General features: G+C 32.2%; 2 protein-coding genes across 4 annotated transcripts; one reads left to right on the forward strand and one right to left on the reverse strand.

Moving 5' to 3' along the window:
- Positions 1 to 1,393: 1,393 nt before the first annotated feature.
- LOC140046386 (xaa-Pro aminopeptidase 1-like) lies at positions 1,394 to 27,265 on the forward strand. Of its 3 annotated transcripts, XM_072091022.1 has the most exons (23): positions 1,394 to 1,525; positions 1,971 to 2,060; positions 3,240 to 3,350; positions 3,697 to 3,795; positions 17,349 to 17,474; positions 17,562 to 17,625; positions 18,510 to 18,655; positions 19,140 to 19,191; positions 19,601 to 19,747; positions 20,083 to 20,178; positions 20,683 to 20,764; positions 22,180 to 22,336; positions 22,655 to 22,699; positions 23,013 to 23,099; positions 23,273 to 23,323; positions 23,595 to 23,653; positions 23,940 to 24,089; positions 25,029 to 25,089; positions 25,199 to 25,268; positions 25,361 to 25,537; positions 26,009 to 26,085; positions 26,559 to 26,657; positions 27,126 to 27,265. In XM_072091022.1, exons 1-23 carry the CDS (start codon positions 1,406 to 1,408, stop codon positions 27,243 to 27,245), a joined length of 2,286 nt encoding a protein of 761 aa, XP_071947123.1. In that variant the 5' UTR covers positions 1,394 to 1,405; the 3' UTR covers positions 27,246 to 27,265. The 3 variants fall into 3 exon arrangements, 2 of the variants coding, with proteins under 2 accessions (XP_071947123.1, XP_071947124.1); XR_011844775.1 differs by lacking the exons at positions 25,199 to 25,268; positions 26,559 to 26,657; positions 27,126 to 27,265; XM_072091023.1 differs by lacking the exons at positions 1,394 to 1,525; positions 1,971 to 2,060; positions 3,240 to 3,350; positions 3,697 to 3,795 and adding an exon at positions 15,866 to 15,978.
- Positions 3,847 to 15,762, reverse strand: LOC140046385 (kinesin-like protein KIF11-B). The gene is made up of 25 exons (XM_072091021.1): positions 15,616 to 15,762; positions 15,238 to 15,367; positions 14,388 to 14,485; positions 13,459 to 13,537; positions 12,990 to 13,172; positions 12,709 to 12,833; positions 12,180 to 12,337; positions 11,784 to 11,862; positions 11,308 to 11,500; positions 10,911 to 10,999; positions 10,422 to 10,509; positions 10,111 to 10,203; positions 9,557 to 9,652; positions 9,084 to 9,291; positions 8,693 to 8,865; positions 8,375 to 8,503; positions 8,099 to 8,266; positions 7,709 to 7,801; positions 7,340 to 7,401; positions 6,936 to 7,035; positions 6,434 to 6,613; positions 6,049 to 6,271; positions 5,745 to 5,890; positions 5,352 to 5,438; positions 3,847 to 4,874 (listed from the first exon to the last, which is right to left on the reverse strand). Exons 1-25 carry the CDS (start codon positions 15,675 to 15,677, stop codon positions 4,731 to 4,733), a joined length of 3,186 nt encoding a protein of 1,061 aa, XP_071947122.1. The 5' UTR covers positions 15,678 to 15,762; the 3' UTR covers positions 3,847 to 4,730.
- Positions 27,266 to 27,485: the final 220 nt, after the last annotated feature.

Genomic DNA, 27,485 nt, shown 5'->3' on the forward strand with positions numbered 1-27,485 from the left:
ATCCATCGCTTGTTATTGGTCAAATCACTTACGTTTTGTTACGCCCCTGCGTTGCGTCGCTAGTGGGAACCAAGCCTTAGGCCTACCCGTTGAATATTTAACTCATTAACGATTATTTGTGAAGCAGTAAAGTAAGTAAGCACTAGTGATGTGTCTATTTACCCGCATCATTCATTCATTAAAACGACGCGGCTTGTGTCTGTCTAATGACCGTGATTACAATTACGGAGATATTTAAATTACCTTTAACAAGAGTTTACCGAGATCTATCTTTCGGCACAACCGGTTATATATACAATAAATCATACTCAATATTTTAGTGTGCGGAACTGATTTAATAAAAGTGTTGTTTCTGTCAAAATTGCGTTTTTACTTTAATTTCCTCTCGACTTAAAATAAAGGATGTGTGGATGACTTTGATGCTCGGGCAACCGAGTGTATCGCCTGGGTGAGGGGCTCAGAATGGCGTGCAAAGTAAATGGGTAAAGCGGAGAGAAAATGATTGATGGCTTGGGTTGATATCAACACCAAATTCAGTTCAAACGACATGCTTTTAAACGGTTTCAGAGGTTTTAGGTTAGCTGATCAGGTGGAAGGAGCATTGTCAGCATGGAGTGGTTTGATGTCACGTTGAATTCACTAGAAATTACAAAGAAAGATGGGAATTTTGAATTTGATAAATAATTAAATAAATATATTTAGGGAGACAATATTGGCGGAAATATGCAGAGGTGTGTATGAGAGCGGAAAGAAATATCAATAGTTGGTCAACTCCACATTGCAAAATGTTCCACAGGCCCGGAATCTACTTAAAACCCAACCCCACACTGTCCGATTATCAGCACTTCATGTTTGTATAATTAGGCAACTTCGTAAAATTTGGTCTCCACTCCAATATCAGAAATAATTGTTGAAATACTATAAAAATAGTTCTTATCTAATCACTTATAATAAGTGGTAATACATTGGCCTTACAAAGGATTTGCAAATTAAATTGGATGGCCTGTTTAAATGTCGTGTAACAATTTAGCCCTACTCAATGATCCATATAAACCACTCAATCAGTTAATTATAATATAGCAAATGAGATATAAAAGCTGCTGTTAGCGGTCTTAATTTAGTTAGTACCTTCCACGGAAGCACGATTTATACACAATTAGTTCCATTATAAAATAAATCTACACAGTTAATAATTAGAATATGAATTTAAAAGTTTAGACCTATTATTACTACGGCTTATTATCGCACACGTTCTACAGTTTCCGAATTAATGTGTTTGTCGTCCTCTATATATAATTTATTAACGAACTTTTGACCAATGACTGTCGTGAGAATTCTGACGTCATTTTTCGCGGCAGCAGCAGTGTGTGAGAGAGATCTGACGGCGCGGAGAGATGTTGTCTGCATGATAAAAAAGAGGATGTCAAAATACAAACAAACTACGATTAGGCCTAGGCCTAAGCTTAATAATTTTGTTAATTGTCACCGAAAAATGTCAGGTTATTATGAAGGAATTGTTGCATCGGTATTTTTACTTTTACTTTTCAATTTATATGTAGGAGGCCTCTACGCTAGGCCTAGCTAGTTGGTAGCCTAGACTACTACTAGCTAGGCCTAGGCCTAGGCCTAGTAGGCCGTAGCTACTACTAGGCTAGGCCTAGCTAGAGTAGGCCTAGTACGCGCCCTAATAGGCCTCCTAGCGTAGTTAGCTGGTTTACCTACCTATCTAGGCTACCTATGTAGGCCTAGACTAGCATAGCCATAGATAGGCTACCTAGTTAGTAGCAGTAGTACTAGGCCTAGCAAAAGGCTAGTAGCCTAGGGCCATTCTTTCCCTTTTACCAGCCTGGTGGTGGAGTCGAGTAGGCAAGCCTACCTAACTAATAAAACCTCTAGCTAGCTAGCCTACCTATTCCATCCTAAGACCAGTGGTGTATGTGCTGTTCCTAATCTCCCCATTTTTTTGTTAGAAATTAAAATCACCCAGAAGGTGGTCATCATCTCAAACAAGTGATTCAAGTTCAAATTCAAGCTTACACAGTGATGTTGGGACAGATCAAGTGAGTAGAATAGGTGCACTAGCCTAGATAGTAATAACAGTAGTAAGCCTACTGTCTAGATCTACAATACATTGTGTATGATGATATGATGAAACTATACCTAGGCCTAGGCTAGTCCTACTATTTTAGGCTAGCTGGAGATCTAGTACTAGCCTAGGCCTTATTCTGAATAAACCATATTATAATACGCCACTAAGTTTATTACTATTCTACAGTAGTGGTGATACATACTTAAACCACTGACCTGTACAATAAAAGCAAAAGTACCAAGTTTAATTCAAACACAGAGGGCTCTCTTTTAATTTTTGAGTGTTGAAAACTATTTTAATAGTTTAATATTATCATCATCATAACAGTTTTCAACAACACTCATAAATGTGTTTGTGTTAGTAGCTTTTTAAAGCTATATAATTTTAATCATTCTATCTATCTAGGCAATTAGTTCATCCATTGTTGAATGAAGCCCTCCTCATAACATTTCTATTTCTGTCTAATTCTTGCTGTCCTAGTCCATGCAGCCGTTCCAATGTATGTTGTTAGATCATCTCTCCACCTTCTTTTTTGTCTTCCTCTTTTCCTCTTTCCTACCCTTGGTTGCCATTCTGTTAATCTGTATGTCCATCTATTATCTTGAAATCTCGCCACATGCCCAGCCCATCTCCATTTTGAGTGTCTTACTTTCTCCATTATATCTGTAACACCTGTCTTTTTTCTTATGATTGTATGATTTACCCTGTCTCGAAGCGATAAGTTCATCATCTTCCTTTCCATTGCTCTTTGAGTAGTTGTAAGTTTCTGTTCAAGTTCCTTTGTTATTGCCCATGTCTCTGAACCATATGTCATACTTGATAGCACACATTGGTTAAATAATTTCTTTCTCAGTGACATTGGTATACTCTTGTCAGTCAACATGTGTTTGTGTCTGCCAAAATTCATCCATCCTGCTTTTATTCTTAACATAACTTCTTCCTTCGTGGTGTCTTCCATTTTCAGTGTTTGTCCTAGATATTTATATTCTTCCACTTTTTCTAGTTTCCGGCCCTCTATTTCAATGTCTTCCTGTGTGTCAAAGTTAGTCATGTATTTTGTTTTGTCTTTGTGCATAGTTAGTCCGATTGATTTACTCTCCTTAATCATTGAATGTTATCAAATATTATTTGATGTTTTTCCAAACTTTAGAAAGAAACTCCATCAAAATCACTTGACGTCTATGAATTTGTTGCATCACCACCAAAGCATACAAATAAAAAACTGAAGCATGTTATCAACAAACCTAAGCTTGAATTTAAGGTACATTAACTCTTCATTTTAATCAATGAACAATTATGTAATGGTTATATGATTGAAGAATCTATGAAATCTTATTGTTGTTTACGATAAAGTAATAAATGACAACTGTGTTATCAATAATTTGCTGTCCTGCCTCAAGTCCATGAACATTTCTGGTTAATAAGGATGAGAGAAGGAAAATATATTCCTAACAAGAGATTACATTGTAAAAACTGTTCTGCAGGTTGGAATGACAGAGTTACATCCCCATATCTTGGGAAATCTCTTTGTAAATGTGAGGTATTTTATACATATACGTCTTCAACAGTTTCTTATATGTAAAATGAAAAAAAAAATATTCATATAGAAATCAGTCAAGAAGAAGATGATACAAGACATACTTGAAATCAATGAAGAGGTTAAGATGTTAAAAAAGGGAAATAAAGAGACGGAATCAGAAAGAGAGGTAAGAAATTATGACAAACTGATATTAACTCCTGTATTATTTATTGTTTCGTAAAATAAAGAAACAGTATTGTATTAACAGCTTGTAAAGAGTATTAAAACGTGCGCTGAAATACTGATATTTACAAAAAACACTGAGATAAATCAATGGTAAACAAACATTCAAAATAAAGTGCTTGACTTTTTCTAATTATATTGATAGGACTAATACTCAATAATTTTATATTCATTGCAGTATATAAAATTGCAATATTTCATTATCATATTTTACCTAAAGTGCATAACTATGAGTTATGATTATTATATTATTATATTATAATATTCTAAAGCAAGCTGTGATATGGAATTTTCTATATTACTAATAATACTATTAGTTTAAGTATTAGTTTTGTACTATTTATCCCAAACACTCTGCTTATCTATTAATTTCATTTTACCAAACTATTGAAGAATTTTAAAGTAAGTTTATGATCAATACAATTGTACTTAATTACATATTAATATAGCATGATCAGTGCAAACGCGATGTAATCAGTATGGTTTAATTAAAACTTATGAACATATAGATGACAAATGATAATGGATGACCTGTAACAAAAATATCACTACACTAAATGGCTATGGAATTACAATTTTATCTTCTATAAGACTTAAGGTACTTTCACACACAATACGATATTCCATTATTTAACAAAACGCTGCTGTCGTGAAACAACATGTGTAAATGTACCTTTACAAACTATTTTACAATAATACATTTTATATATAAAGTTACAATAAAGGAAAAAATAAAAATAAATTATTAATTAGTACATTGCCCACAAATGTAGAATAGTTTGCCAAAATTAAGATACCAAAAACAAGTAGACTTGCACCATGAATTACAGACTAGGTATTTATAGAATGAAGTGCAATAACCTCATATTAGGAGTTGCTCTAATTTATTGGTGTGGTATTTGCAGAGCGGAGTGGCAGACGTGATTTGTTTTGTGGCGTCTTCAACTTCCCCTTTCCTTTGCGTTTACTAACAGCTGACATGTCTTTTGGAATAGTAAAGTTCTCTTTAAAATCATTCTCATCCTAGAAAAAGAAGAAAAGTAAACATATTTAGAATAAAATATGTTATAATTTTGACCAGCGTTGCGCAAACTTTTTATTTGGCGGCCTAAAACCTCTTCCCGGGACCAACCCGTGGCCCAACTACACCAACGTAATGAAGGCCTGAACGGAGGTAATGAGAGCCTGTCACACCTCAGGCCCACCAAACTATGTTAGAATAAAGGCATTTTAGATGCTAAATTATTGTTTTTTCCACAATTTCTTAAGCCACCCACAGCCCTTAAAAAATGCACTACAGTTAAACAGATGGGGCAGAAAAGACACATCATGTACATTTTGTTAGTGCATATCAGACTTGCTGGCCACCAAAATGCAATAGGCCGACTTAATTTGATACTTAAGGTTGACATGGTTAAAGTTTGTATATTTGTTGCAGTGGTTTTTGTGTTTTTATTGTCATTTCTTTTTTATTAAAATATGATACAAGATTTTTATTACCTGAGTTTGTGAGAAATCTGATATATCTGAGATTTCTACTTGTGAACAAACAGATTCTGATCTTTCTGGACTACAGCTCGATGTCATCTATAGATTTAAAAAAAAACACATAAAAAATACATATTTAAATAGAAGACAACTTTTTTTCTCTCCATGCAATGAGAGATTTTTTTTCTTTTACTCTCTGGTTGTAATGTTTTCATGCCAGTGCAATCGGCTTCATTTTTGCCTGCAATTTTGTTGTCAATATTTTTGCTTTGTAATTAAATAAATCAGTTCATTTTTGGCTTACATTGTACCATACACACAAACATATACTGCATCCAAGAAAATAAACAACTTTTTATATTAAAAGTAAACATGAATGCTTTGTAATTAATTATTGAATTCTACCTCGCCATCTGAAGAGTCTGGAAGCGGTAAAGCAGCAGCCTGGTTGACTTCATAGTTCGTACGGAAAGTCTTTAGAATCATATCATGTGGTGATGTCTTAGACAGCTTCCTGGGGTAGTGGAATTCCCTTCTCTGTGGTGTGGTTCCTAGTGAAAGAAGATTGTTGGTTACAGCTTCACAATAGATTTGATGATATGTTTTATACATACGAAAGAGCCAAACAAGCCAAAGTGAATGACATTTGATTTGAACCTAAACCTCAAGCTAACACTATTTGACTATCAGAATGCTATTGTTTACAAACCTGTTGGAATGTCTTTTTTAATTTCTGAAAAGACAAAGGTCTCTGTCATCTGTGATGTTGTGTTAAACTCTTCAGCCATTCCTTCTGTCCATATCTCGAGGTCACCATCCTGGTTTTTCAGTGACCTCAACAAGCCTTCAACAGATGTCTGCATACTCTGGTGTTGTTCTTGCACAGTCTGAGATGTTGTTGTCATCTGTTCTTTAAACTCTTTCTCAAGACACTGTAAATGTACAGTATAACATATCGTATTGTAATAAATTCATAACATCTTTGCTTTGTGCTATTTTTCTGCAATATGTTTAACATTCTTGAGATTTTTCTATTTTATGGATACTCCACTTTTATGTGTTGCCACTAAAAGTTGTTATTTCTTCATACTTACGGCTATGTCAGTTGTGTGTTTTTCTGTCTGTTCTTTAATGGTTGTCATATGTGAATTTAATTGTCTGTCAAACTCTGCCTTTTGCTGCTTGTAAACATTCACATTTTCTTGAACAACCTCTTTCACGGTGCTTTCCAGATAACAATGATTTTTCTCTGTACCATCATTGCAGTCATATGCCTGAAATGGAAAAAAAAATGTATCAAAAACACATACAGTAGAACCTACATTTTACGTATGACACAGGATCGAGAGACGTACGTAAAACATGGGATTCGTAAAATCCAGGTTGACCTTACTGTAAATTGACCTCAAATACGTAGATTGTAGCTAAAAGGGCTGCCGTGTTTGCCTATTTTACTTACAGCATGCAGCTGTCACTAGCTAGGCCTAGACTACTATAATTTAGGCCAAGCTCATGTTCTACTGTATCAATATTCCAAAGCAGTCAGTCCAATTGGAGTTCAACATTGTTTTAAAATAAAGAAATATGTACACATACCTGATCAATATCCTCAATTATCTTATCTGTATATTCTTGTGTTTGTGAATTGAACTGGACGGAGAATATTTCAGTTGATGAACTTATGTCTTCCACAGACCTGATAATAAAATAGTAATCACAGTAAGTATTGTTGTTAATGTGTTATTGTTTATATCAAGCTTGGTTCTCACTAGAGATGCAATGCAACGTAAGTGATTGACCAGTAAAAATCGATGGATTAATCGAACAGTGACTTGTTATTGGTGGTCAACTCACTATGTTGCGCGTATGTCCTTGTGTTGGTGGGAACCACGCTTTAGATAGTCGTAACAGTAGAACTCGGTCAAACAGTACGCAGATAAAGATGTTTCTAACTAAATTATTAGAAGGAAAGCTGGATAAAATATTTGTATTTTACTTACGACTTCACTTCAGTTTCTAGTTTTTGTACTTGATCTATAGTTTTTACTTGCTGACCTTGTAACTGAAAATAACAAACTAAAATGTTTAAATAGATATCACCATCATCTACTGCTAAATTGATCTAATTTGTATCGACACCTTTGATCAGAAAATAAATGCCTAAATATGTCTACACTATCAATAAAATGTGATGTGCCCATATATGGACATAATGATGTCATATCACTACCATAAATGGGCACATCACACTTTGTTTGTCAAACTAGTTTGATAGTAAGTGTAGACAAAGATTAGGGCAATATGACAACACTCTTTAAATCTGACCTTTTGCCACAATTCTGCCATAGAGTAACAGAAAAAACACTTACGCTACTAACTCCGGATCTAATACCACTATATTGCTTAGACATCAATTGTTGCAGCTGTTCGCTAACCATGGCAACAAATTCTTCTTGTAAATCCTAAAAACACAATCAAAATAATTTAATAAATTAATAACTTTATAAATAAATTATAATGTGACAATCTTTAAAACAGAAGCATAAATCCATGCCCTGACCAGCATTGAATTTACAAATGTTAAGCCCTGTCAAACTTTATGTGAAAAAAAAATGTGATGTGCACATATATGGACATGATGATGTCATAGCACTACCATCTTTAAGCATATCACTACCATATTTGGGCTAAACTAGTTTGATAGTATATATATTCTACATAATGTTTGTGAAAATTTGTAATAGGAATATTAACTATACCTGTCCTTGTTCCTCGGTATCTTTCACAAGTTTCTCAGCTGCCTGTCGTTGTTCTTCCAGCTCTGTTGCGAGTGCTTGCAGTTCAGTGCTTGCTAGGCTAGCTAAACGATCCAATTTCTGTTTTTCTTCCACAACAAGGCGTTCGACCTCTGTTTTCTGTGTCTCGCACTGTGAACACAATTGGTTAACAATGTGATGATACGTTCATGCTTATTTGTATACATTTTTGAAAAATTATTCTATGTAGATAAACAGAAAGAAGTTTCAATTTCTTACTTGCTGTCTAATTGTTTTCTTATATTGGTTTAAAGCCAGAGCTTGTTTTGAAAGCTGTTCCCTGATGGTGGACATTGCTGGTAGGATTGTATCAGCCAGGAATGTTTCCAATGATTTTACATTTGTTTCCTAAAGTAGTAAAGATAAAGAAATATTATTATCACATTTATAGAATATAGAGGGGTCCTGTAGTAAGGATCAAGCAGTATTTATATGTGAAGCTCTGTCTACACTTTTAAACTAGTTTGGATCAGGCAACAACCAACCATACATGTGTATGTGATAGGAATTAAATGACTAGAATAAGCTAGTTCTTACATTGTATTTCTCGTTCCTCTCCATCATATCGTTATTCCCCTTTTCCAATGTTGAACAATGTTCTTGGTTACATGTTTCTAGGTTACCTAGTCTATCTGTCATGTTGTCTACGATTGTTGACAGTGATTTACAAAGTTTGTTCATGTTATCTGACTCTTTATTTAAGTTATTTTCTGAAAAGAAAAAATTTTTTTTTATAGAGCTACTATTCACATATGTAGAGTTTGGTTTGTCAATTTTTGTCAAGTCATTGTGACCAAATTTAGTTGATTCTAGGTCACAGGCAACGACCTTGAATTCTGTTATTACAGACATACACATTTGAAACCTTTTTTTTGTGTTTACAGTTGTCAAGAACTTGATTTTACAGAACTGGACAACTCATACATACCAACATTCTCGTGGTGTTCCATAATGTACTTTGTTTGTTTTTCACTAAAGTTTGTCAAGCTCCCTTGGAGGCTTTCCATCTGAGCCTGGAAGTTTTGTTGGAAGCTATGTTCAGCTTGCGTATTGTGATGTTCAACAGCCTTCTTACGATCTAATTTAGCATGTAGCCCTTTTACATCACCTGTACTCTCCTTTGCAACACCAAGGAGCTAAAAAATGTTTTAAAAACAATACATATATTATTTTGCCAAAATTAAAATGGTAAGTAGTAAGTACTAAAGCTCTGTCCACACTATCACTATAGTTTGAAAAAAAAAATGGTAGTGATATGCCATCAACATGTCCATATATAGGCACATCACATTTTTGTCAAACTAGTTTGATAGTTTAGACAGAGCTTAATAGGGGTTCTAGTATAGCAACTTCTTTCATAGATCAAAGGTCACCTGATATAAGATTCTTGTTGTTACTTACAGATGATGCTTGTGAATAGAGGGATTTCTCTGTAGTAACATGTTTTGACACCAAATGTTTCTGTTCATTTCGATCTTGAGTTGTTACACTCAGTACCTTAGAAAATAAAAACAAAACTGCTTTTCAAAACATAAAACAGGTAAATAATAATAATAAACATATAAATAATAAAATGGCTATGATTATTGTCACGGACGACAGTAAGAACTGTATCAATAATTAATAAAATATACTTATGTAAAGGATAGGAAATTCAATTTTATTAATTTACATGAAAAATAATTTTAATATCATATAATAGTTATTCACATTGACCAAAAATTGGATTTAAAAAAAAGAAATTATTTACCCAAAAAAAAAAAAAAACACAATTTATTTTGTATTTTTTATAAACAAATATACATACTATTTTTGTTAATAAGTTTTCAGTTGATCGGTTTTATCAGGAAAATAATTTCTTCATCAAGTTTTTGGTCAAAGTGAATAATCATTACATGGTAAACAAATTGTAATGATTTTTTCAAGGAGAAAATATATCTAAATAATAATAATACTTTTTTTGTTGTGCTTAGTGTCTCTTGTGTATCTTCCAAGGTTTTCGTTGTTTCCTCTAACTCTTCAGTTTGAATAAAATACATTTCTTGGATCTAAAAAAACAAATTAATTCTAAACTATCTGCCACCGATATTTTATACTAAATTATTATAATTTAATAAGATTATTTGGCAGATACTACATGACTCACTATTGATTTGTCAGTTCTAGTTAACGCAACACTTAAAGGGTAATTTGGAGCTATTCTAAGATATACAATCACATCCTTATTGTCACACACTGTAATTTAATTACATTCTGGTATTTTTACCTTCTTTAACTCTTCAGTAAGACCAGTTATTTGTTCTATCTGTTCTTTTATGTTGTCTCCTTGAGAAGAAATCTTGTTTTCCATTGCCCTAAAACAACATGAACATAAAAATAAATGAAAGACTTCTAAACATTGTATTTTATTGTTCATCTAGGCATTGTGATTATATAGTAGCAGACGTAGGCCATTTATCTTAAGCTCTGTCTACACTATCAAACTTTATCTAACAAACAAAATGAATATTTGGGCATATCACTACCATATTTGGGCATATCACTACCATATTTGGGCATATCACTACCATATTTGGGCATATCACTACCATATTTGGGCATATCACTACCACATTTGGGCATATCACTACCATATTTGGGCATATCACTACCATATTTGGGCATATCACTACCACATTTGGGCATATCACTACCATATTTGGGCACTAGTTTAATAGTGTAGACAGAGCTTCAAGTTGAAGTTCATCTTTCTTACTTGTAATTATCCTCCGATAAAAATATTCCATTCTTTTCTCGTGCAGCAATCAAGTCTTTCCTTAATCTCTCTATTTCTTCTGTGTATTCCTGTAGATTGAATATTACTTTCCAGTTAACATAAAACATACGTATATACACATTTTTGTTTGATAGTTCTAAAATAATTGAATTGAAAAAGAGTTGTCTCTGATGTTTAAGATGATATGTATTGTAAGATGTTTTAAAAAGACCTGTCTTACAGACACTACCAATCTATAACATAGAACGCTTTTTTGGGCTTAAGACTATTTTTTTTCAGAAATATCTTTCCACCAAAACTAATAATATTTGAGATTGATTTTCATTTAATAAAAAATTATGGCCTCGTTTATAACAATGTCTTAAAACGCTCTTACTTTAATGAGGGCACGTTTGGTTAGTTTCTGGTTCACTTCTGGTCTGTTGGTGATATTCTTGGCCCTATGTGCATAATCCAGTGTGCTTAGAGTCTCTTCTAAGTTGATAGCACCAGGTGAGATGGTGGCAATGATTGATGTTTTTGTTCTTCCTCCTAGGGAGTCTTGCAACAATCGCGTTAATTTACTTTCTCTGTAAAATGTTAACAAATTGGTATTTAAAACAAATTATCATGTGGTCTGTGGCATCAAATTAGAATATTCTACACTATCAAACTAATTTGACAAAAAAAGTGTGATATGCCCAAATATGGTAGTGATATGACATCATCATGTCCATATATTTTGTTGTCACATAAAGTGTAATAGTGTAAACACAGCTTTAGATTTGAAATAATTACAATTGGAAAAATCAGTAGTTGCTCCCTAATTGGAGGTAGTCTTATATTTTATATGATTGATAGATGTAATCTTACCTGTATGGCACATGAGGTGCATGTTCTACCAGGGATGTAATCACTCTACCAAGGGTCAACAAACTTTGGTTGATGTTTCCTGAAATTAAAATGCACTCTTAGTTTTTTTCCTCCTTTACTGTATAGTTATGTAACAATCAGTGTCCTCTGATCAATAATTAGAACCCTCTTGATAATGATATAGTAGTCTTTAACTATTAACTAAGTATTGTAAAGCTCTGTCTACACTATCAAACTAGTTTGACAAAAAAAGTGTGATGTGCCCAAATATGGTGATGATAGGCTTAAATATGGTAGTGATATGACATCATCATGTCCATATATGGGCACATCACATAAAGTTTGATGGTGTAGACAGATCTTAAGGAGTATTGTGTAGGTTTTTCATCTATATACCTGCTTCTCTTGCTCGTTTGTCTACTGCTCCTGATCTACCAATGTTTTCACTGCCAGCAAGATCCACGAGGTTTAGTTTACCAGTCTTCAACAGCTCCTCGCCATCAATGCTGTTTTCTTTTATGTGTATCGTCACCGAGAACACAGAATGGGAACGACTGAAAGAAATTGAATTGTGACTCACTTAATTTAAAGTCATTTTAACATAGATATCATTTATAATGACGTCATGCCTAAAGCTTTGTCTACACTATCAAACTTTGTGACAAAAATGTGATGTGCTCATGTATGGACATGATGATGTAATATCACTACCATATTTGGGCACATCACACTTTTTTGTCAAAACTAGTTTGATAGTGAAGACAGAGCTTAACAGAAGAGGTAACTTGGCACATTCCACTAGATTTCACACTCACTGTTCTACATGCTGTTTGCACTATTGTTACAAATCTACACCCTGTGACATGCATGCGATATGAATTTGGTTAAACTACAGAAAAGCACTAAATTGAGCTCCGATATTTACCTTGAATGAGCATTCATAAGTGTAGCCGCAGTCTGTCGTTTAGCAGCACCTTTCCGTAGAATTCCAAACACTTCATCTTTATTGTGAACAACTACCTCCTCAAGGCCTTGTATGACCACAGATCCCTAGAAATCAATTGCAATTTAAAGATTAGAGATATCACAAATTTTGCAAGGTTTTATATTGTGAAAACAGTACAAACTTGGTACAAAGTTTATTTCAGTGTGAAAGGAAGCTTTGATTGTAGCATGAATATGATTGATAAACTAAAATCGTCTAACCTTTCTTGTTGAATCTTCAAATATACGTAATCGTTGTGTATCGTCTATTGGTGCTAGAAGGTCAAACAGCTCCTCGTTGTACAGTTCAAGATACGAGACACGGGTGGAGAACTCTACTTCCTGGTCTTTAAGCTTATCAAATATCTGATGCATGGCACGAGGTATAACACCAGCTAAAGGATCCTGTAAAAGTAGAATAAAAGATCTAGAATTTTGTTTTCTCTTTGGTGACATGTTATTCACTAAAAATGATACTGTTCTTTCAAATGACCCAGGAGATAGCTAACAAGCTAGCAAAGGATTTTTCAGATCCAAGATTAATGTAGTTAAGCTCTGTCTACACTATCAGTATCCAACTTTTTGTCAAACTAGTTTGACAGTGTAGACAGACCTTTAGAAACTTTTATTTAAATTTTTGGATTGTCTTTTTTTTCTTTTCCCCTCTCTTTCATAACTGTGCATTACTTACTTCTTCCCAAGATAATTCTAAGTTCTTCGTTCGTTCTCCTTCCATGGTAAATGTTTTACCAGTACCTGTTTGACCATACCTAACACATTAAAATAAAGTAGTGTAAAAAACATGTAGTTTAACATCATTAATTACATTGTAATACATATATATTAGTATTTAATCACACACGGTTACATATTCCATTATTGGTCACCTATAGTCATTCTCATTGTATTATCATTAACTATATAAAAACAAAATAAAATACATGGATGATAATAATAATAATACATGTTTAATATATTAAAGATGTATTGACCCTTGAAACACAAAAAAATGAAGGTCAAAATATACTAAATTTTAATTGGCCACATCAAAGTAATATTAAAGTTATTCACTTTAAGTCGAAAATTCAAGCCAAAAACAACAATTTTACGTAATTAACAGCTAAATTAATTTTATTAAATTTCGTCTGGAAAATAGTCGCGAGCGAAAGTAAACAATGATTTCAAACCATGAGTATACATTATGCATGATGTTAATTAGGATTGTTTACAACTTGTAACAGTTAAGAAGGCGTTTTCACACAGATCGCGAGGAAGTTTTATGATTATGCATACAGAGTAGCCAAACAAGCGCATTGCATTATGAGATATGTTTTGATCAAAAACTTTGACTGGAAGTCAAAGTTATTTTTTGAACCAATAAACGTCTGTATTTCAGTTAAATGATTTTTTTTGACTAATTTTTGGTGAAAGTTAATAACTATTATGATAGTTCAAAATTACCCACTTTTTTTTTAAATCTTTTAATTTTTATTTTTTTGGAATTTGACAAGACAACATGCAAAATTCTATTTATTTGCTTCATTATTATAAAATAAAGAAATTAGTATTAGTGTTCAGGATGTGATTATTTATGAAATTGCATTGCTAGTGATGACTTACGCAAACACAGTACAGTTATATCCTGCCAACACTTCATCTAAGATAGGAGCAACTACTCCCTTGTATACCTCAACCTGTTGGGCCTTAGGACCATAAACCTAGATAGAAAAACAAGATGATGACTATTATTATTTAATAAAATTGTCTTCAGACTACATATTTTATTCAATAGCCAGGGGTGCCAGGAGAGAGAGAGAGAGAGGAGTTCTCAATTAGTGTTTTTAATTTATAGATGTTAAACAAATCTGTTCTCTGCTAAAGAATCACTGTATTCAATTCATTCATATTGAGCTACGCTCATGCTAAGGTAAAATTTTCTTTCTCAAAATTTGCGAAAGGTCGCTGATTTTTTTCCGCAAAAGTCGGGCATGTGTACATTTACAGATAACGCGATTTACAACTACTCTTCTGTACAATTAATAGGCCTCTCCTAGCGGAAAACTTGTTTTAATTTATTCGAGTGACGCGAAAAAAAAGTAGTTGATGACAAGTAACGCTACATCGCTGTCACTTATTATAGGCTGGCGATGGCGCCCGACGAAGTTTGAGTTTTTAAGGGGAAATTATTTTCTCAAGTTTTGCGAATGATATCAAATTTTTTTTTGCAAATTGACAACTCTAATCACAATTTGTGAAAACGCGAATGGTTAGCTTGAGCATAGTTGAGTTTTGGATGTACTGGTTATCTACGTATGTTTTTATTAATAATAGAGTTTCATTTATAAATTACAAAATATTTACGACTACGTTGTCGTTAGTTATTACTGAGAAATATAATTATTTATGTGATATTTATTCTAATGAAACTGACGTCATTGCAGTTAATTTCTTAACAGAGGTACTAATATACCTTATCAAAGTTGTATGTTTTGTTGATAGTCTTGTCTGCTACTTCCATGTTTACCAAAACTTCCCTTTTTGCAGAATTTGTATCAACAACTTTATAAGTTCCTTGTTTCTTTTCTGTGCTATTTATTGGTCTATAATTCATAAACAAGAAAAAAGGAGAAATAATATCATATAAAGTAACAAGTAGGCCAAGGCCAAGTATTGTAAAGGCGTTTAATGCATTAGCCCTATTTAGCTAGGCCTAGAGGCTAGGCTATCTCGTTTATGACACACCACCACACAGTTCACTCACTGACACTGAAATGCATGTTGGTGGTGGATGTGGTGCAAACCAAACTGGTAAAAAGTGTGTAAATTTCTTATCAAAATTGTTTTTTACCTGCATCGTACGACGACTTGAATGTGCTTCTCCTGCGGCCCCTTACCATTCTGTTTCGACATTTTGTATGATGAATTAAGTAAAAAATCTTATAAAAAGAGAATTCTTCCAAACAAAACCAGCTCAACAAAAGTACAAACCGATGATTCAAATTTATTGAGACCAGCAGTTGAATCTCCCACTTTAAATCAAATTGACCAATCACAATTGGTATAGGTTATCTTAGATGCATGGTGGGATAGCAAGATGGCAGCTTACTGAAGGCGGATTGACATCGTCGATAGATTTTAGCCTAAAATAAATCATTAAAATTATAATATTTCCACTTAATTTTAGACTACAAATTTATAGTGTTAATTTACGGTAGGTTTCTTTTTTCAAGCCATGGTATAAATTTAGTGTTATTCAATACTGTAAGTATATTGTATGTGAATATAAATCAAGGCTAGGCCTAGCCTAGCTAGGCCTACTACTAGCTAGGGTAGGCGGTGTACATCGTGTTCGGCCGCAAACGGTTTCGGCCGCAATGTTTTGAATGCCCATATAAGGCGCTATGTATGGAGCGCCAACTATGCATCAACTTCCGTTTGTTCTGCTGGTCTTTTCATTGGGTTATTCCATTCTAAAAATGTGGGTGCATTCTAACGTGATCGATCGAAATTGACCGACATAAAATGTACGGCGTATTATCATATTACTTTCTGTGATATAAGTATTATTTAGAATGCTGTGGTGTGGATATATTTATTCGGTTTTCGGGTAGGCTAGGCCCAAATATCGGGTTATTGTTGAGACAATAATGTTGAAGTGACCCATCTGTCTTGTACCCTGGATATAGGAATATACTGTATATATATAGGATATATTAATCAACTCTAAATTGTATTATATGATAATGATTGTGAAAAAATTAAATAAGTAAGACTAATAATAAGATTGGAATATTATAATAAGATTAACAAAAGATGTATTAACTATTAATTAAAGATGTATTGTCCCTTGAAACACAAAAAAATGAAGGTCAAAATATTCTAAATTTAAAGTAGCCATATCAAAGTAATATTAAAGTAATTCACTTTAAGTCGAAAATTCGAGCTAAAAACAACAATTTTACGTAATTAACAGCTAAATTAATTTGATTACATTTCATCTGGAAAATCGTCGCGAGCGAAAGTAAACAAAGATTTCAAACCATGAGTACGCATTATGCATATGCTAATTATAATTGTTTACACCTAGTCACGGTTGAGAAGGTATTTTCACACAGATCATAAGGAAGTTTTATGATTATGCATACAGAGTAGCCAAACAAGCGCGTTTCATTATGGGATATGTTTTGATCGAAAACTTTGACTGGAAGTCAAAGTTATTTTTTTAACAAAAAAACGTCTGTATTTCAGATAAACGATTTTTTTTTTCGAACAATTTTTTGTGATAGTTAATAATTATTATGATACTTCAAAATGAGCCACATTTTTTCGAAATTTTTTATTTTTTTGGAATTAGTCAAAGGGACAATACATCTTTAATATAGGCCTATTAATAATTTAAATTAATAAATTTTGTTATTTATTATATAACTTTCTTCATTCAATTCAGCAGTCTAATTGGTGTTACTGTTAGTGTTACACAATTACTATTTTCATGTATTTATACATGATTATTTGACATTTTAGCCATAAAATAGGCCTTAACTACTGTTATTTATGTCAATTCTTTCGATTTCTTTGCAGACAATGGCTTGCCAAGCAAAATGCACAACGCACTTACTTCAAAAACTTCGTGCTTTCATGAAGAATAGTAAAATAGTTGGCGAAGCAATTCAAGCATATATTGTTCCTTCTTGTGATGCACACCAGGTTAGTCTTAAAAATACTTTTAGAAGTTCCCATAAAAGTATGTCCAGGTTGTTTTTTATTTTTATGATATACATAATTGTTTTGTAGAGTGAATACATTGCAGCATGTGATAACAGAAGGGAATTTATATCTGGGTTCACAGGATCAGCAGGTAAGTTGGCTCAAGGTGGGGTGGGGGTGGGGGGGGGGGGAGGGGGGAAGAGGGTAGTGGGGAAGTGTTAGAACCTTATTGTCCCTTTGACTAATTCCAAAAAAATATTTAAAAAAAGATTTTGAAAAAAAGTGGGTCATTTTGATGCATCATAATTGTAACTTTCACCAAAAATTAGTCGAAACAAAAATAATTTAACTGAAATACAGACGTTTTTTTGTTCAAAAAATAACTTTGACTTCCAGTCAAAGTTTTCGATCAAAACATATCTCATAATGCAACGCGCTTGTTTGGCTACTCTGTATGCATAATCATAAAACTTCCTCGCGATCTGTGTGAGAACACCTTTTCAACCGTGACGAGTTGTAAACAATCCTAATTAGCATCATACATAATGCATACTCGTGGTTTGAAATCTTTGTTTACTTTCGCTCGCGACGATTTTACAGACGAAATGTAATCAAATTAATTTACCGGTTAATTACGTAAACTTGTTGTTTTTGGCTCGAATTTTCGACTTAAAGTGAATAACTTTAATGATACTTTGATATGGCCAATTTAAATTTATAGTATTTTGACCTTAATTTTTTGTGTTTTAAGGGACAATACATCTTTAAGCTCTGTCTACACTATCAAACTTTATGTGACCAAAAAGTATGATGTGATATGTGGTACTGATATTCCCAAATATGGTAGTGATATGATATCATCTGTTCATATATGGGCACATCACATTTTGTTGTCACATAAAGTTTGATAGTGTAGACAGAGCTTAGAACGTAAATGTGGTTATTCATGAATATTTTGTATCCCTGTGTACTTTTATGATATCCAAAATAGTGTTGTTTGAATCAGTAACTAAACTAAATTTACTCGTCAAATAGGCACAGCTGTGATCACAAGCTCTGAAGCGGCTCTGTGGACAGATGGACGATACTTCTTACAAGCTCGGGATCAAATGGATTCAAACTGGACATTGATGAAACAAGGAATAGCCGAAACACCTTCTCAAGAAGAATGGTTACTAAAGGTTTATAAAGCTCTGTCTACACTATCAAACATGTAACAAAAACATGTGGCGAAATATGGACATGATGATGTCCTATCACTATCATATTTGGGCACACCACACTTTTTTTGTCAATTTAGTTTGATAGTATCTATATTTCTTCTCTTCTATTCCTCAAATACATTTAATGTATTATACTCTTTTCATATTGCATAACTTGTTACAACTTGTACATAGTAACATGGTTTGATCCCTGAATTATTAAATGTTTTCACACACACAAATGCGAACCATTAGAAATCTCTCACAAAATTGTATTCACACTATGCAAACCTGCTTTCAACTTGTTACAAGTTGTTACATTTTGCAGATGTGAAAAGAATGTTATTCAGTAGATGTTGGGAAAATTCCAAGGTGACCAAGTCCAAAGATAACTATTACAATTTTAAGGGCTAGGACCCTGCTTGCAGTTTACTGTCTATACTATTCTTATTGACTAATTTAGGTTCTTCCTGAAGGATCCAGAGTTGGTGTTGACCCATTCCTGTTTCCTGCAGGTGATTAAAATCTTTTTTTTTTTGTTAAAAAAAATTAGCCTAATTAAGATTTGTTTTTATTATTTTTAATTAACTGGTGACTATGAGTCTATAATATGATAATAACACTATATATGGCCATATTATTGCATAATAATCTAAAGGTCTGTCTACACTATCAAAATAGATAGTGATTTACCCAAATATGGTAGTGATATGACATCATTATGTCCATATATAGGCATATCACATTTTTTTGTCACATAAAGTGTCATAGTCTAGACAGAGCTTAATTTTTGAAAAATCCATATTTTGGCATGTTTTGCCTTTGCAATTTCAATGCAATGTTTTAAATCACCGTTGTGCCATGCAATATTGATTCAATTATACATGAAATATAACAATTATTATTATCTATGTTTTTATTTAGATTTGTTTAAACAGTTTAGCAACTCACTGGAATCGGAAGGTCACTCCTTAATTGCGGTGGAAAGAAATTTAATTGATTTGGTTTGGGATGATGAACAACCAGCGATGCCGCAAGATGAAGTATTTATACATGAACTTCAATATGCTGGTATGTTATAGGTTGTGTTCTGTCTAAAGCCTTGTCTACACTATCAAACTTTATGTAACAAAAAAATGTTATGTGCCCATATATGAGCATGATGATGTCATATCACTACCATATTTGTGCATACCACTACTATATTTGAGCACATCACATTTTATTGTCAATCTAGTTTGATAATGTAGACAGAGCTTAAGAAATGTAAATCAATCAAGTGCTGAACTTAATGTCCTGTATTTATCATTGCAATTTCAAAATTGGTCTTGGATGATTTGACAGGCATGTTATTTCATGCAAATGTCACTAGTTCTATATTTTGTTTAATGTATTTACATTTTCAGGACAATCTTGGCAAGATAAGATTTTACAAGTCCGGAAAAAAATGGAGACCAAGAATGCTGATTACCTGGTGATAACGGCTTTGGATGAGATTGCCTGTTAGTATACTGATTTATTTTATTTTAAAAGAAGGTTTCAATATGTAAAATTGTATTAGAATTCCTGTGTATGTATGGGCTTTGTCGTACTAGCTGCTTGGAACAAAGGCCGTGTTTCCGCAGCCAAAAATTAACCACTAAAACTCCCTGCGGAAACGGGTTTAACTGATAATTATTCTTATTCAAGTTAGATAATTATCGGTTAATTTTTGCCTGCAGAAACATGGCCAAAGTTTAAGGATTTTACAAAAAATGCGTAATTCTACTAAACATTATTTAGTAGTAGTATTCAAGATTCAATTTATTGTCACATAATATTACATACATGAAATTTGTTTTCCTGAGCTTAGAAACATAGATACAATACAATATAAAAACATAACACCTTAACTAATTATCTTGAAAAATGTACATTTATATAGATGACAAGCATATGGAAAAAAATCTCTAAAATGGTTGGTTTTAACTTTGCATTGACATAGGGTGTTGTTTTCTTTGCCTTAGGGTTGTTTAACCTGCGTGGATCTGACATAGTCTACAATCCTGTATTCATTGCATATGCCGTTGTTGGACTGGAAAGCATTAGGTAAGAAATTGCACTGATGCTAGGTACTTCCCTGATGTAGATAATATTAATATTAGTTTCAAATCTGTGCATATTATACAGTTAGTTACCATATTTATAAAATATTAATAATATAAAACACCTCAATCAAAGAGATAGTAATTGCATTAAATTTTATTTTGCATAAATAAATTTTGCATAAAGAAAATTTATCAATGCATTGGATTTTGTGTTGCATAAATTACTAAACACAAAGAAATCCATTTATTGCCTATAATCATTTTTTTTTCTCTTTTGTGGCATTAACCACTATTTATTCATTTCATCTTCTACAGAACAATACAATAATTTAATAATTCTGTAATAATAACAACAACTATTCCAATCTATTTTTATTCTCTTTTGTTTGTTTTTTTGCTTATATTTTCTCCAATTTAATAAATGAATGTTATGTTCTTAGAATCGGTACGTTAATATTCTGTTATATTCACCTTTTTTCATAATTTTCTAATATTTTTTGTTCTATAATTCTCTAAAAATTGTAAACACTTACCTAACAAATGTACTGTAGAAGATTACATTTACTAATTTTTAATATTTTACAGTAGGGTTGCTGTATGTTCATGTACCCACATGTATACATAGAAACCAGATATAGTACATACCCGTGTAAATATATACAGCATATATACTATATTATTTTATAAATGCAAACTCTTAAAAAAACTAGAAAGCCACTCTGAGAGTGCATACCTCCGCCTACTGTAAAATTCTCCTACATAAGATTTCTCCGGTTAAAAAAAATATATATATATTTGTGTGTGTCTTAATGCTGTTTGTGATTTAGGCTAATTTCACTACAAGCATGTGTATGCGAGTTTGGTGTAATGGTTATGTAACAAGCCTTTCAATTAACAATGGCTTCAGTTGACTTACAATAGAACAGCAACGCGAAAATCAAACGAGTGAATTTGAAAAGAAAATAGGTTTTTTAAACTACTGGCATCAAAAAACGTGAACATTAAATCAAATTATGTTTTAAAATTACAAATCACAAATTATAACTCTTGCCTCTTGTACAAAAATGAAGTTTTTTGGACAAGTAGTTCTCGAGAAAATGCAATTTCAGTTACTTTAAGACTGCTCGCCGGCTTTTGAAAAATTATGTCCTATCTTTTAACACTAGCAGGTCTGAAAAGTATACTAAAAATTGGTCCAGAATTGGGACAATGGTCCCAAAATTTAATGGAATGGTCCTTGACCACATATCTATCTGTATTCATTTTGGTAAAGATCTTGTAATTACTTTTTGAGTAATCCTGCTAACAAACAAACAAACACACGCTACCGATTACATATACCTCCTTGGCGGAGGTAAATTATTAAATATAATATAATGAAATATTGTCCAAAGCTGTTTTCGATTTGTTTTCCAGTTTGTTCATTGATAGAAAGAAATTGAGTTTATCTGTTGAGAGCCATCTTAAGGACCAATCAGGAGCAGGATATGTCATTGATATATACCCATACAATAACATTCTTAACTACTTACAAAGTCTTTACTCAGGTGATAAAAAGAACAGAAAAACATGGGTGCGTATCATATAATTAATATACTGTATATCGGTGAAGATGATTGATATACAAAGTATTGTCAACTCTCATAAAGCTCTGTCTACACTATCAAACTTTATGTGACAAAAAAATGTGATGTGCCCATATATGGACATGATGATGTCATATTACTACTATATTTGGGCATATTATTACACATAAAAATTTTTTTGTCAAACTAGTTTGATAGTGTAGACAGAGCTTTAGTTGCCTAGAAACTCTTCCAAGATGATTTTCTTAAGCTTCGAAATTGATTTTAAAAAATCTCAATTGTATATCGAAATGTTTTTTTTTCAGATAAGCAAGAAGTCAAGTCATGCTATTAACAAATGCATTCCACTTGTAAGTTTATATAGCATATTCAAGTTTTATAAAATGTACTTGTATCATATTTTCCATTTTAGTGACCGTCTTGTTTAAAGGAACCATCGCTCTTAAAGTGATCATCTTCCTAAAAGCTTTTTTTTTTACCTTCTTTAAGTGACCACCACTTTAAGTAACTGACCATTGCTCTTTAAGTGACCATTTCCCTATAAGTTATTTATTACCTTCTTTAAGTGACCACCATATTTAAATGATCACTCACCTTTTAGATGATTTCAATGATCACCTCTAAAAGTGACCATTATCCATTTTGTAAATTTTTATTTCTTAGAGCAAGCAATTCACACAAATTACTCCAATCTGTACTTTAAAAGCTGTTAAAAATGACGTAGAAATTGAAGGAATGAAGAATTCACATGTAAGTAAATAATAGATTGATTCAATGCCATTATTTTATTCTTAAAGCCGCTCAAAAATGATTTTCTTTTCTTTGCATTGCACTATGATAATTTACACTATAATAAAATAAAAATATTCTACTCTCTCTCTCTATATTTTCCAATATTTTTAACATATTTTTTCTACGTACAGATACGAGATGCTGTAGCTTTATGTGAATATTTTTCATGGCTAGAAAAAGAGGTAAACAAATTGTGATTTTTACAAGAAACATTTCTTTTTTTATGACATTTAATTTTTGTAAAAACTGTAAATTAAGTATAACGATTATCAAAAAAGTAGAATATTTAAGATTACTAGAAAAAGAGGTTTATAAGCTAAAGTAATTAATTAATTTTTATGTTTATGACAATTTTGTGTTTTGTAAGAACTGTAAATTAGGTATAATGATGAATAATGAATCTTTTAAGTAGAACGTTTATTAAGATTGTTAAAATACTGACAATTTTCCTAGATTGTAAAAGGAGAACAAACAGAAATCTCTGCGTCAAATCAGTTAGAGAAATTTAGAAGGTAAGAATTTTATAGCACATTTTACATTAAGTGAACTTAGTTTGTGAGATATTTTCGTTAAAATAAGTTCTTCACTTAAATAAATATCTAATGATTTTCCTCATAGTGGTATTTGAATTGTATAGGTAAAGGTTTCTCTTAATGTACAATAATTGGTGTACTAAGTTCCCAGATTAAATTATTTACAGTTTAAAACTTGTTGTCTCAATTTAATGCTTCCAACATGAACATTATTTTTGTTTATTTCACTCCAAAAAATGTTCTTCATAAATATTTATTTTTGTAGAGAACAAGATTTGTTTGTTAGCTTAAGTTTTGATACTATATCATCATCGGGACCACATGGTGCAATCATTCACTACAAGGCAACACCTGCGACTGATAGAGCACTCAGTGTGCAAGAGTTATACCTCTGTGACTCAGGTGCTCAATTCAGGTAAGCCAGGGAGTTCTTAGTATTCCATTATTTTGTTGAAAATATGTATTTGTAGAGCTATTTTCTAAAGATCAGAGTGCTGGTAAATAGTTTAAGTGCTTACTAAGTACCCTTAAGCAACACATCGATTCAAGGCTCACTCGCTCCTAGCTCTGGTGGTAGAACAAGTCTTCTCGGATAAAGTGCACTTTAAATACCCCGGTTCATCATTCAAGACAACATGGTAAACTGATACACAAAATAGCTCTTATTATCAATAGGATTACCACCTATCTGATAGGACAGTGACCAATTTACTATTGGTAATCCTTGCCTAATGACATAAAATAAATTAAATTTTATTTACTTGACGTTGGCATCATAAGTCCATATCTATAATTCAACCAGATTACAACGAATATTAAATAAAGTAGGTAGGATCACAGGATCTAGACATAATTTGGATGACCTTTGCAACAAAATCATAAGAAATAAGGCTATGAAAATATGCGACGACTCAAACCACCCTTTAAATAAACATTGTGTTAAAATGAGATCAAAAAGACTAAATGTGCTGAGATCGTGCAATAGTAGGGTTATGCGATATTTTAATTCTTTTGTTCCGTATTCTATTAGACTGTTAAATGATTTTGCATAATTTTTGAAATTTTTGATGTATTGCAGCTTTTTATTTTTTATCTAGTTAATTGTAGTCTTATGTTCATACTTGTACATTGTTAAATTATATATAGTGTTTTTAAATATTGTAATTAATTTTTTTTATATGAAACGTTTTTATATATTTTTGTACAATTTTGTGAAAAGCACTCAAAATATTTTCCTATGTGGACGAAATAAAGTTATCAAATATCAACTGTATTCTGATGAATTTGGTCCAACACATGAACTACCCCTCTCCCCACTATTTCTACATTGTACTAAATCGTACTTTCCTCATAGAGATGGAACCACAGATGTGACTCGAACTATGCACTTTGGCACACCAACACAGCACCAGAAGGTAAGCTATAATTAGTTGCATATTCTATAACATTTTTTTTAGTTTTAGTCGATAAGTTAAGAATATATGAATTAATTTATAATGACTAGTGGTTAATTTATATTTTTAGGAATGCTTTACACGTGTGGTAAAAGGTGTCATAGGAATATCATCTGCAATTTTTCCAAATGGAACAAATGGTAAAACACACAATTGTTTTCCTTATAGAAATTAACATAGTCAACATAAACATCTATAGCATTTACTAAACAATTATATATTTTTTTTCTAGGCCATCAATTGGATTGCCTTGCTCGTCGTTCTCTATGGAACTGCGGTCTGGATTACCTACACGGCACAGGACACGGCGTTGGATCATTCCTAAATGTTCATGAAGGGCCTCAAGGAATCAGTTACAAAACCTCTGCTACTGATGTTCCTATAGAGGCTGGCATGTTTTTATCTGATGGTATATATTGTAAATTACAGTTTTGCAACATCATTATAAACAAAAATATCTATTTGTGTTACACAGTGCCATATTTAGCAATGTCTTAAGAGTATAAATCGCCATACAAATTGTTTATTTAAGCTAAAGCTCTGTCTACACTTTCAAACTTGATGTGACAAAAAATGTGATGTGTCCATGTATGGACAAGATGATATCATATCACTACCATATTTGGGCATATTGCTACCATATTTGGGCACATCACACTTCTTTTTTTACATACAATTTGATAGTGTAGACAGAGCTTTACACAGTGCCATTTTCAGGAGGGAAATGCCCCAAGGAGTAAAAATCTGTTTATTTAAGCCTACATACCTGAATCCTGAGTCTAAATTGTTAAAGTATTGGTCCCACTATTTTAAAGCTAAAATGTTAGCAAACCAATGTTGTGTTAATTATTATTGTGAATAAACTTTGTTTGGTTTTCAGAACCTGGTTATTACAAGGATGGTGAATTCGGAATGCGAATTGAAAACATTGTATTTACTAAGTCCATACAAAGAGAGGTTTGTTTTTTTAAATACAATAATAAAATACTTCAACACTTTATTAAAACATTCAACAAAAGTATATATAAATGCATGATTTTGATAATCTTACATATTTACCTTTTGAACTGTAATCAAATAATATTAAAATATTTATATGTAATCAAATATGTATATCAAAATATTACTACACTTTATTAAAACAGCAACAAAAATATAAAGTATATATAAATGCATGATTTTGATAATCTTACATATTTACTTTTTTATATCTTTACAAATGCCACCTTTGAATTCTGTAAAGTGTTCATCTTAAATAAATAATAGTTTATCATATATTTTTAGAAAGCTTTATGGATTTGGAATGTAATTTCCAATATAATTTTCACTGGTTGTTAAAACATTCAAAACATAATTTAATTGTCATATCTTAATTATTCAATTTCAACTTTTTTTTTAATGTGTTAAAAATAACACACTATTGTTTTCAGCATAACTTTCGTAATAGAGGTTTTCTAACATTTGAAGAAGTAACATTAGTTCCGATACAAACAAAACTGATTGATGCATCTCTGCTGACAGCAGAAGAGGTAATTTTAGTTTAAATACATTGAATTTGAGCTCTAAATCATGACCCAAGCATAAATGACTTTAAACATGAACTTTATGAGAAAGCATGTAATATTATACAGTTATTTCCTGCTTAGAGGTAAAATATAAGATTTTACATCCCCGAGGAAATGATATTTTGCTTGAGGGAATATATAATTCTCGAAAATCTTATATTTTACCGATATAGGCAATATCTGTTATATTACATAGCCAACAAGTAGAATATCTACTGGTTTAGGTAGCCTAGCTAGGCCTCCTTTATGTGATAAGCCTGCCTAGTTAAGCGTTGCGAAACTAAAATTATTTTAATTCCAGAGAGCAGTTGAACGTGCCAATAGCGTCATCCAATAAAACCATTCACAATTGCACATGCTCACAAAGCTAGCTTACAACAATCTTGTAATAATGTGGGCAACCAAGTTTTTCGAATATTTGTTATTTCCTAGGTTACTTGGTTGAATGATTACCATATGAGGTGTCGCAATATTGTTGGTGAAGAGCTTGAGAGGCAAGGCAGAACCAACGCGTTGAAATGGTTACACAGGGAAACTAACCCACTGGGGTAACATTTATAAACTTCAATGCACAGAATGACCAATTTTACACAGATTCTTACTCACAATATTTTTATGAATTTAAATGAAGCACAATTGTTTATGAATACACAGACAAGGCACTACAAGTTGTACCTGAATAATTGCACTTAAATAATTATGAAACACCTGTTACTCCTGTTTATGAGAGAGCGCCGACACTGATTGCATGGATATGACAAGAGCTTAAAGGAGCATGTATTTAAACATGCA

Source organism: Antedon mediterranea, chromosome 4 (genome assembly GCF_964355755.1).
Source record: "Antedon mediterranea chromosome 4, ecAntMedi1.1, whole genome shotgun sequence".
Lineage (NCBI taxonomy): Eukaryota > Metazoa > Echinodermata > Crinoidea > Comatulida > Antedonidae > Antedon > Antedon mediterranea.